The sequence below is a fragment of the Myotis davidii genome, unplaced genomic scaffold (assembly GCF_000327345.1).
Source record: "Myotis davidii unplaced genomic scaffold, ASM32734v1 scaffold79, whole genome shotgun sequence".
In the NCBI taxonomy this organism is placed as follows: Eukaryota; Metazoa; Chordata; class Mammalia; order Chiroptera; family Vespertilionidae; genus Myotis; species Myotis davidii.
Genome location: NW_006294339.1, coordinates 2,426,819 through 2,437,974, shown reverse-complemented (window position 1 = coordinate 2,437,974; position 11,156 = coordinate 2,426,819). Strand labels below are relative to the sequence as shown.

The 11,156-nt window shown below is 37.1% G+C and overlaps 1 protein-coding gene across 1 annotated transcript in view; it reads left to right on the top strand.

Annotated features, from left to right (window-relative positions):
- Positions 1 to 10,910, top strand: part of NDC1 (NDC1 transmembrane nucleoporin) — a 50,475-nt gene extending 39,565 nt beyond the window's left edge. The window contains exons 18-19 of the mRNA XM_006768391.2: positions 4,618 to 4,778; positions 8,417 to 10,910. Coding sequence (XP_006768454.1) covers positions 4,618 to 4,778; positions 8,417 to 8,480 — 225 coding nt within the window. The 3' untranslated portion in view covers positions 8,481 to 10,910. The remainder of the gene's footprint in view (positions 1 to 4,617; positions 4,779 to 8,416) is intronic.
- The last annotated feature ends 246 nt before the right edge of the window (positions 10,911 to 11,156 follow it).

Here is an 11,156-nt window from a genome sequence, read left to right as displayed (position 1 = left end):
CCTGAATTATTACTGTGGCCTCTTGCAGAGATTCTTCATTCTGGCTCCAGCCACTCTCCTATTCTTCCCATGAGCCCTCTGCTGTAGTAACCACCATGAACTATTCAGTTTTTCTTCCCAAATATGTTTTCTTAACCTTACTCTAACTCTATACCTGATGTCTTTAAATCTTTGATGTCTTTTCTTTCCTTCTTTGCCTAGAACACATTTTTCCCCTTTTGTCTGGCTCTGCTCTGTATCCCTGTCTTAGTACTTTATTATACTGCATTTTAATTGTCCATTTACTTTCATTGTCTTTATTGGAGTAGTGGCAGGAACCTTTTCTCAGTAGCATCTGACTGGTACTTGGCTGTCATCATCATCTAATATTATTCCCCCCCCTATCAGGCACAGAGCAGTACTGATCAGGGGGTTGGGCCACCTTCCCCTGTCATGAACAGAGCAGGGCCAGTAGGGAGGTTGTGGCCCCGCCCCCTATCCCACACAGAGCCGCAGGACGATCAGGGGATTTGGGCACTGCCCCCTGTCATGCTGATCCCGGTGCCAGGAGGCCTCGCGGCTCCACTGATCCCGGTGCTAGGAGGCATATTACCCTTTTATTATATAGGATAGAGGCCTGGTGCATGGGTGGGGGCTGGCTAGTTTGCCCTGAAGGGTGTCCCGGATCAGGGTGGGGGTCACACTTGGGTGCCTGGCCAGCCTGGATGATGGGCTGATGGGTATTCGCAGCTGGTCACACCCCTTTCAGGGTGGGGGTTCCCACTGGGGTGCCTGGCCAGTTTGGGTGAGGGGCTGAGAGCCATTTTCAGGCTGGCCAGCAACTGAAGCTCCCAGCCTCTCCTTTTTTTCTTTTTCTTTCTGAGATTTATTTACTTTCTATAATTGAAACATTGTTCCCATCACTGGCACTCCCAGCTCTGAGGCCGCAGCTGGTTGAAAGCAGGTATCTGGGGTTTGTTTAGCTTCTATAATTGAAACATTGTTTTTTTGTTGGGTTTTTTTTTTTGGACAATTTGGAAATGTTGGGGAGCCAGGCAGGCAAGTCCAACTCAAGGAGAGGAACTTCCACCGATGCTCAGGCCGTTCCAACTTTTTATTTGACGTGTCTCAAGACAGTCCAGAGACATTTTGATTGCCACAACTAGAGAAGTGCTACTGTTATCCATTGTGTACAGGCAACGATGATATTAAAAAGGAGCAGTCCCCATAATAAAGAGTTACCCAGTCCAAAATGTCAGCAGTCTTGAGGGTGAGAAACTCAGCTCTATAGATACTTGTTTAATCTCACAGCTAATTAAGCACTCAGTTCTCCTAACCATGGAGCACGTTTCCAATAACAAGGTCTGCTCTTCTCCTTAGCATTTGTTTGTGATTCTGGCTTTAGTAGAGTAAACTTCCGTTTCCACTAGGGTATAAGTACACAGGGACTTTCAAGGCTCTGCACAGTGGATATTTGTTAATGACCCTGGTAGGTAAATATTCAGGAAAGAGCAACTGGACTGTTCTCTTTATTTGGCATTTACTAGCAAATGAGCAGAAAGTATCTGTTTTCATCATATAACCCCTCTTTAGACTTCTATTAGGGCCAAAGTAAGGCCTTCATGGAATTTTTCACTTTTCCTAAAGAGTATATTGTTCAGTAGTATATTATACTCACTGCTTACCAGTACTCTTTAGCCAGATATTTGAGATCCCATTTTTATGATCTGAGTCTTTAGGGCAGGAACCATGTGCAGTGCATAAAATGAGGCTCAATAGATACTTGTTTAATCTCACAGCTAATTAAGTACTTCAGTTCTCCTAACCATGGAGCACATCTTTAAATATTGTAAGCCAGTGTTTCTTAGATTTAAGTTAGTCATATACTGCCTTCATAATTTTAGTCATTAACATAAATCAGAAGATGAATGCAAAGAGACAGATACCAGCACTCCTGCCCACCTCTGTTCAATACATATATAATGCAATACACATATGTAACTTTACACTTTTTAGTAGTCACATTAAAAAAATACAGGTAAAGTTTATTTTAATTAACTCAGTATATCTAAAATATTATCATTTTGTCATGTAATCTATATAAAATAACATTTTATACATGTTTTTTATAGTAAGTGTTCAAAATCTGCTGTGTATTTTTTACTTACAGAATAACTGAATTCAGACCAGCCACATTTCAAGTACTTAAGAGCTACATATGTCTTAGTGGTCACCATATTGGACAGAACAGCTATAGACTTTAATGATGATGATGAAATTGGTCATACATGAGGAATTTCAGATTAAATCTTCAAATGATAATATTCTAGATATATTTTCCAAAACTCAAGAATTGATGACAGAAGAATATATTTTTAAGGAGAAAAAGGAAATATATGTGATATTCTCATCTAGTAAGTCATTCAACAGGAAGGACTTTATCCCACAATGTAAATAAGAACCTGAATCATCCCATTTTGCTAAAAGTATATGTGACAGTATATTCCTTCATCATCTGTGATATATGTGCACCGAAATTTACTTATACAATTCATAGTGGATAAATGCTGAAAGTATACAAGTATACAAAGGTGTATACAAAGATGATCGGAAAGCATAGATAATGGCAAAATGGAAAAAGTCACTGATTAATCTTTTGAATTTGTCTTTATAAGCCTAATAATGAAATTATTTTGCAATTAAGGTGCAAAGAAAATGGTTGAACTCTCTTCAACAACATTATAAGCTCTCAAAAGTTTTTAAAAATATTGTATATGATGGTACAAATGCAAGAGAAAGAACCAGAAGTAATGATAAGCTAGAACCTATTGGAGGTATATTTTCACTTTGAAATCAGTATTACAAGCTGGATATGTTCCAGGCTTATGCATGATAGCTAATGAGTTGCAGTCAAAGGACATTGTCCATTTCAAATGTATATGTCTTCAAAACATGGAAAATGTTTATGTCGTTATTTAAATGTTTATGAAATTATTTTACATTATCCTGTCATTCTTCTTTAAATTGTAAAATGACTTTAAAACTAAAAGGGTCCATTGGACCAAGGTAGTAAATGATGACTATTTTTATCGCTATGCTGAAAGTTAATCAAAAGGTTTATAAGAAGATTGGAAAGAAAATAATTTTTCCATTATGATTCAATGTTATTTAATGTTTCTTAAGTATATCACTGAATACCACCTCCCATACTGCCAAAAATTATCTCAAGTATGTCCCAGTCTTGAGAAATGCTCTTATAATACATGATTGGACTTAAAGTTATCATGGCAGACTGAACATACATATCAAATCTTGTTCCTTCCCCCAAACTCTGCTAAACTTCAGTAAAAGAACCTTTAAAAAGACATCCTATATAATAAAAGCAAAATATGCAAATTGACTGAATGGCAGAACAACTGGGTGGGGTCAGGGCAGGCGGCCCAGCCAGCCAAGGCACGTGCCAGTGGGCAGAGGGAGGGGATGGTGATGGGAGGGGGGCGGTGACCAGTGGCAGCGGTGGTGGAGGGGCGATGGGGATGAGGGCAGTGCTGTCCCCTGATTGGCCGCCTGGTTGCCTCCTGCAGAGGGAGACCAGACTGCGGCTTAGGCCTGCTTCCCATTTTTACTGATTTCAGAGAGGGAGAAAGAAAGAGAAACAGTGATGAGAGAGAATAATCAATTGGTTGCTGCCTGCACGTCTCCACTGGGGATCGAGCCCACAAACTCGGCATGTGTCCTGACTGGGAATTAAACCAAGACTTCCTGGTTCTAAGGTCGACACAACTACTGAGCCATGTTGGTTGGGCTAGTTATATCATTTTAAAATGATATTATTTACCTTTGGCCTGTAAAAATATACTTAAATTACTCTGTCAACTATAAGTAAAATTTGTTTTACTTTTTTGTTAATCCTCACCCAGGGTTATTTTTGTATTGACTTTTAGAGGGAAAGGGATGGGGAGAGATAGAGACATTGATGTGAGAGAGACACATCAATTGGTTGCCTCTTGCAACTGGGGATAGAACCTGCAACCCACATACATGCCCTTGACTGGGAATCCAACCTGCGACCCTTTGGTATCAGACCCAAAGGCTGATACTTGAACCATTGAGCCCCACCTGCCAGGGCAGATGTGTTCACTTTTGAATTCTCTCTCCCCCAATCTATTCTTACTCATAGATGCTTTATCATCTATAATTATAAAGGAAGATAATATAGTTTAGTAAGTAACTTTTATTTTGTAAAGTATCAAGTTTTGGCTGTTTTATTTTTGCTGAGTTAATAAAGACTCTAACCGACACACATAAGCGGAGTAGGATATCTGTGTTTCACTTCTCAGCTTTGCATTTTCAAGGGTGTTGTGAATTACAATTTTTCTTGTTGTTTTTTTTTTTTTTTTGGACGAAAGGTCATTTTTTTTTCAAGGGGTTGTGAAGTATAGCTTTTTTTTTTTTAAGAGGAAAGGACTATTTTCCAGGTAACTTACTGAAGTGGCTGAACCTCTACTGCATTGTTTTTCAAACAGTTTGTGATCCAAAATAAATACAGTATGTATCTGTCTGAAGTAGTCTCCTTAATCCTTTGGACTCAGTCGACCTTGGTAGTCTGCTGTAATGTGTTTTCTTTCTTTGATCTAGGCAGTTGACAAGTACTTCAAGCTTCCTCATGCTTCCAGTAAACCACCTCGGATTTCAGGAACCCTTGTGGACACTTCCTATAAAACATTAAGATTCGCATTTAGAGCATCACTAAAAACTGCCATCTATCGAATAACTACTACATTTGGTGAACATCTGAAGTAAGTTTACCTGTTTTGATCCCTGATGGTAGACCATTTTCAAGAGTTTTCCTAAGAAATGGGTTTGAAGTTTATAAAGGCTCGCACGTTGGAAGTGTTTTTTTGGGACCTTCATGATTCCTACTGGGAATTAACAGTTTGAATTTAGACTTCATATTTTATAAAATTTGGCCTATCATATAAGCTTTGGGACCTTCTTTCAAATGGACAAAAAGGAATAGAAAGTTATAAAAACAGCAAGTATAATTACATAGTGTTTTTTTTAAAATCAGGAAAACATCTTTCAGGGAGGAAAAAAAGGCAAAGAAATAATTCTGTTATTGCATCTTGGTCAGCAAACTAAGATGTGGGTGGGCAGAGTATTCCATAAATGAGTCCTTAGTGCTTTGTGAATCATGCTGGAAAAACAGTGACAGATCACACCTTCAGACACAGAGCCAGAAAGAAAACCACAAATGCCAAGCCTGTTTATATTTAGTTTCATTGATGTTTCTTGCTTTCTTATGAAATAATTTAAGTAGGCAGGATAAGGGATACTAATTCACTGACTAAACTATGTTTTCTCATAATCATAAATGAACTTTAGAAGATGAGAGATTACTCTGTGTTTTCTGTATGCAATCAGTTAATAGTTTCGGACTTCCTAAACTTTATTTACCTGCTTTTAGAAAGAGTGGTATTTTAAAAAAAATGTTAATGTTTTTATTTTATTTTAAATTTTTAAAAATATTTTTTTATTGACTTCAGAGAGGAAGAGAAAGGGGGAGAGAGAGATAGAAACATCAGTGATGAGAGAGAATCATTGACTGACTGCCTCCTGCACGCCCCACACTGGGGATCAAGCCCAGAACCGGAGCATATGCCTTTAACCGAAATGGAACCTGGGACCTTTCAGTCCACAAGCTGACGCTCTATCAACTGAGCCAAACCGGCTAGGGCGAAACAGTAGTATGTTTTGTTTCACTTCCATAAAACTAGGCAGCAACAATAGCAGGTTTTATGGAACACATTGGTTTTGAATGGGAGTACAAAAGAGCTATAGATAATCCTCTATTCTTAAGATTTGTTTAAAAAGAAGCAAAATCCATTATTGAGTACCTTCTACATCTGATCTCCATATGATAGCCATGTATGGCGATATAAATTAATGAAATAAAATTTAAATTCCAGTTTTTCAGTCATACTGGTCTCATTTCAAGTCCTCTGTAGAAGCTAGTACTAGGCTACTGTATTGGATAGCTTTGATACAAAATATATTCATCACTGCTGAAAATACTGCTGGACAGTGCTGTCCTAGGTAATACACTTAGTACTTAAAATGTATATTTTTTTTCGTTTACTCTTCTCAAAGAGCCTGTGAGGTGTAGATATTATCATAACAGATGTGGAAACTGAGGCTCAAAAAGCTGAAGAACTTGCTTAGTAGCACAATCCAGTGAGTGTTAGAACATGAACCTGAAATCAGATCTTTCTTGCTTTTAAAATTCGACCTTCTGCCCTAATTGGTTTGGCTCAGTGGATAGAACGTCAGCCTGTGGACTGAAGGATCCCGGGTTCTTTAAGGGCACATGCCGGGATTGCCAGCTCCACCCCCCGGTAGGGGACGTTCAGGAGGCAGCCAATGATTCTCATCATTGATGTTTCTCTCTCCTCCCTTCTTCTCTGGAATCAATTAAAAAAAAAATAATAATAACCCTAGCCTTGGCCTGTGGACTGAGGGTCCCAGGTTTGACTCTGGTCAGGGGCACATGCCGGGGTTGCGGGCTCAATCGCCAGTAGCGGTCATGCAGGAGGCAGCCAACCAATGATTCCCTCTCATTATTGTTGTTTCTCTCTCTCTCCCTCTCCCTTCCTCTCTGAAATCAAGAAAAATATATTTAAAAGAAATTCAACTTTCTGTGTACACCATTAGACTGCCTCTGAGATGTAAACTGCCATGCAGAATACTCTCAGAAAACACCCAATGAATGTAGAGAATGAAGTAGATGATAGTGCAAAAACAGGAAGAAGGGGAGAATAGATATTTCTTGGAAAAGAAAGGGAGATAGATGACTGATAAAAAATTATGACAATGAAGTTCTGCCTCAGTTTCTTTTCTCTGAGAAGAGCCAAATTTTTTATATGTGCATTAAAATTGATGAGGTCAGTAGAGACTATTTTGTACAAATATAGGACAGAATGATATGGTGGGAAAAGTGTAGAGATATATTTAGATTTATGTCTGGTTATCATTGACTATCTGTGGTTGTGGGCAAGTTGCCTAATGATTTAAGTAACTTGCTCAAGATTTTGCAGGTAAGTAAGTTGCAAAGCCAGAATTCAGACTCAAAACTTTCTGACTTGCGAGTTCTATCTATAGTGTCTGTAATCTTAACCAGTAAGTTGTGCTGTCTCCTCTAACCTTTGAACCTTTCTGCTACAGTTACCCTCCCATGAAAGGGTTATGTTACGTTCCACTTGTTGCTAAAGATATACAATGGGAGCTTACATATATAAAGCCCACACTTGTACATTATATGTTGCTTGGAAATCTATTATTATTGTATAATACCTAATTTATTCATTATCCACAGCTCCACCTCTGAGAACCAGGTTTAAATTTGATTTACTGGTTTTCTAACTTATAACACGTTAAAATTTGAGGGGAAGAGACAGATATTAGAGTTGTGAATACTAACAGTAGTAGGAACGAGTGCAGTGCCTGCTAGCAGAGAGAAGATTCATGAAAAAGGCTGCAGACTTGGTGTTTGAGAGAGTTCAGAGCCATTTAGTTGGAGATGACAGCCTCACTAGCACGTAGGTGGGAATTTGCACAAAAATACTTGAAATGGTTCTATTTGAAGCAGCAACATAGTTTAAGAAAGCAGAGATGTGTATGTATGAGGACTTTTATAGTGATGTGTAGCAAAAATGTTTTTAGCAAGATTCTTTGGCACTTTCAAAAGTGGTGACCTTCAATTACTGGAATTTTATTATTGAGTAGTGATATATTACTATTAAACATCGAGAAAATTAGAATCTTCCATTGTATTCACTTTTTGCCTGGAAGTTTTTACTAGTTTCAGTATATTTGCCCTACTTTTGTCAAAGTAATGTATGTTTGTGGGGGTGAAGGTTGGGAGAGAACTCAATTTCCTCATCCAAGACAGAATTTATTTTCAAAGGGAAAAGTAAATCTAAACCAAAGCTGTTACCTTTGAAAACGATTAGTGGAGTCTATTATGTTTTAACCAAACATTTTAGTTTAAAGGATTTTATATTAAAGGCAATTCAAATACTCCACAACTCAAAGATAATGTTGGAATCTGGTTTAAATAAAATAATAAAATCCAGAAAATCTGTAAGGCCTGGAACTCTGCACAGCAGGTTCCATAGCGGAGCAGGTTAAAATCGATGCCTTCACTTGTCAGTCTTAATTTGCTTTGGTCTTTTAAAGGTGGAAGCATGCCATTACTGAATGCAAGCCCTCCTCATTAGATTAAGGAGAGTTTTCATCCAACTTTTTCAGAAGTACTAAATAAGTGAAGATTTCTCTTCGTTTTTAATTGTTTTGAAAAATATTGACTCTGTGCTCTGTGGTTCACTTAATATGCTTAATGTAAAATAAAGCTTATGCTTTGAATTTATGTTTCATTTAGTGCTGTGCAAGCATCTGCAGAACATCAGAAAAGACTTCAACAGTTCTTGGAGTTCAAAGAATAGTTAAGTAATATAAACTGTGTTCATTACACTGCTGATACAACTACAGATGGGACAGTAAATGTTCAGCATTCTTGGATCAGAAGAAAATGGACTAATTAGATGCTTCCTTTGTCGTGGTGGTTGCTTTGAAAACTATACTTTAATGGGAGAAATCATGGAAAGAAATTCTCAACAGAATAACTGAAAACGGCCTTTTCTGTACCAGTTGCTTGTGTGTGTGGTATAATAAAATCTTTATTCAATTTCACAGTTACATCTATGGCAGTAGAAATGTCTCCAGCTTATAAAGCTTAATAATAATTAGGATTTTTTTAGAATTTACTTTTGAGAGGAATAGAGCCAGTTCAGAAGGTAAAATAGGTTGACTTAACCCAGTCTTCCTTCCTACTCATTCTGAGAGTTTAACTATTGTAAACTTGAAATACATAAACTTTTTTAGAGTCGTTTCTGTTTACTAAAGGATTAAAATGGTAACATTGGAGAAAAGTTCACAGAAAATATATTGTCTAAAGGACATGTTTTGTCAATCTGTTAGGTTATGTTTTTGTTTCCAGAGACAAATTAAATTTGCATGATTGTCCAAAAAAAAGTCTCAATTTACAGATGCTAACTCTATATAAAGGAATGTGGAAAAATTCAGTTCTTAAGTTACAAGATTAAACATTCACATTTGGTTTTTAAAAGACAGTCGATTGACATCTATGAATTTGTTTTGTATCATGCTAGTAAACAATTAAGTACATGACTATTTTCCCAACTAATTTTACTTTCTTTTTCTGGAACAAAACATTAAAAGTGATTGTAGAGTTTTTCAAGTGAGAGAAAAAGTTTTGCAAGAAAAACCAGGAAACTTTTCCCCTTTTTACCACTCTTCATCTTCATTAGATGAAATTATTTTGTGAAGCTTTTTGGCCTCAGAGGGAGCAGTCTTCCCTGTGTTAACTGGCTAATTAAAATATATTAGGAAAATCTTTACAGCCAGAAACAACTTAGTCATCAAATAGCAAGTGAGACCAAGACGTCAGAGGGATTACTTGGGAGCATGTTGTATGCCCCAGAAGTGAAGGAGGTAATTTTATTTGCTCAATTTCTTTGGAGATGAAAGATTAGAAATCCTACCAGTAGATATCCACTGGACTAGCTTGGACTGAAATGCTTCCTTGTAGATTTTTTTCCTGTTATTTTTCTCCTCCAGTGTCCTAAAATGTTTTCTTTAGTCAACACAGTATTATATATGAGTCTTTATTAATATGGCATATATGTCTACAATTTGATTATTTGATGTACTATATCTTTATTCCTTCTATTTGTTGCCCCTTCAGCCAGCACATGCCAAATTATAAATGAATCCTACTGACCTTTAAAGTGTTTTTATGAGACAGTTCCCCAATTGTCTAGTGTGTGGAGGATTTAGGCTATTGCCATTGCTTTTTCTTTTCAGCCCTGAAGAGGAGTTGATCACTTTTGAATGTGAAAGTTGAATTTTGAAAGTGGTAGTTACTTACAGATGGCCAGAAAATTGTGGCTAGGTTGACTGAGAACTGTTGAATTTTATGTTTTAAAGCCACTGAGCTTTTTATATTCCATTCTCTGTGCTGAGGCATTTTGGGAGAAAAGGACTCTGGCTTCTGCTTCCATTAAAGAATTGTAGTATTTAACCCATTTGATTCCTGAGACTGATGATGGGATGACTCCTTTAAACTATTGGATAAAATGTCTGACTAAGTGTAGATTTTTGCCAAATACTTGGGGCAAAGGTGTATTTGATGAGCAATGTAAAAACTTTTGAGTTATTCATTCCAAATTCTCTCCAAAAAGAATGTGCTTTGTACAAAATATAGATCACATAAAGTTTTCTTGGTGGGGTCTGGAAACTGTCCCCCCAAATCTGGATTGCATTTAGTTGGTAGGGGTGTCAGTTCCTTTTCCTCTTTGTGTGTCGATAATCTCCATACCATCTATTGGGGTAGGGTGTGGCTCAGTCACCTGTTATTTAAAAGCTCCTCTGGCTCCTCCTGTGTACAAGAGGAGAGAAGCGTTTCCTTTGATGAGTCACAGCTTGGTTATGAGCCCACTGGTGCTCTAACACTGGCCTGAAGATTAGAGTGTTTTTTAAAAGCTTTACTCTGACTGTCGGTATAAAACATGATTCTTTCCGCTCTTGTAATGTTTGCTTGACTCTTATGGAAGCTATAAACCCACAAAACTTCTTTCCCGGAGAACCGCGAAACTGTCCTAGAATAAACATCGCACCATTCAGTGGACATGGATGAGCTTCAGTTTGTTACTTTGCTGGATTTGTTCTTGGTAATTGTTTTGTATGTCTTCCTGTAAATATGGTAATCTGTTTATATACTTTTGTATATCACTGACCTTGAATTGGGTAGAAAAATAAATTGACATTTTAAAAAATGGGACAATTAATTGAAATGTGTATATACAGGGTCAATTATTTAATTTCTGGTGTGTATTTCCTTAGCCATTTCATTTACATCTCCACTGTTGTTGCTTATAAAACCTGAAAAAGTTTAACTTCTTGAGAAATCAGCCTTTGTCCTTACCAGACTAATTTGGTGGGCGATCAGTATTTAATGGTAACTCAAAGGAGCCTGAATTTTATTTTTATTTTATTTTATTATTTTTAAATTTTTAATTATTATTTTTTTAAAAAATTTA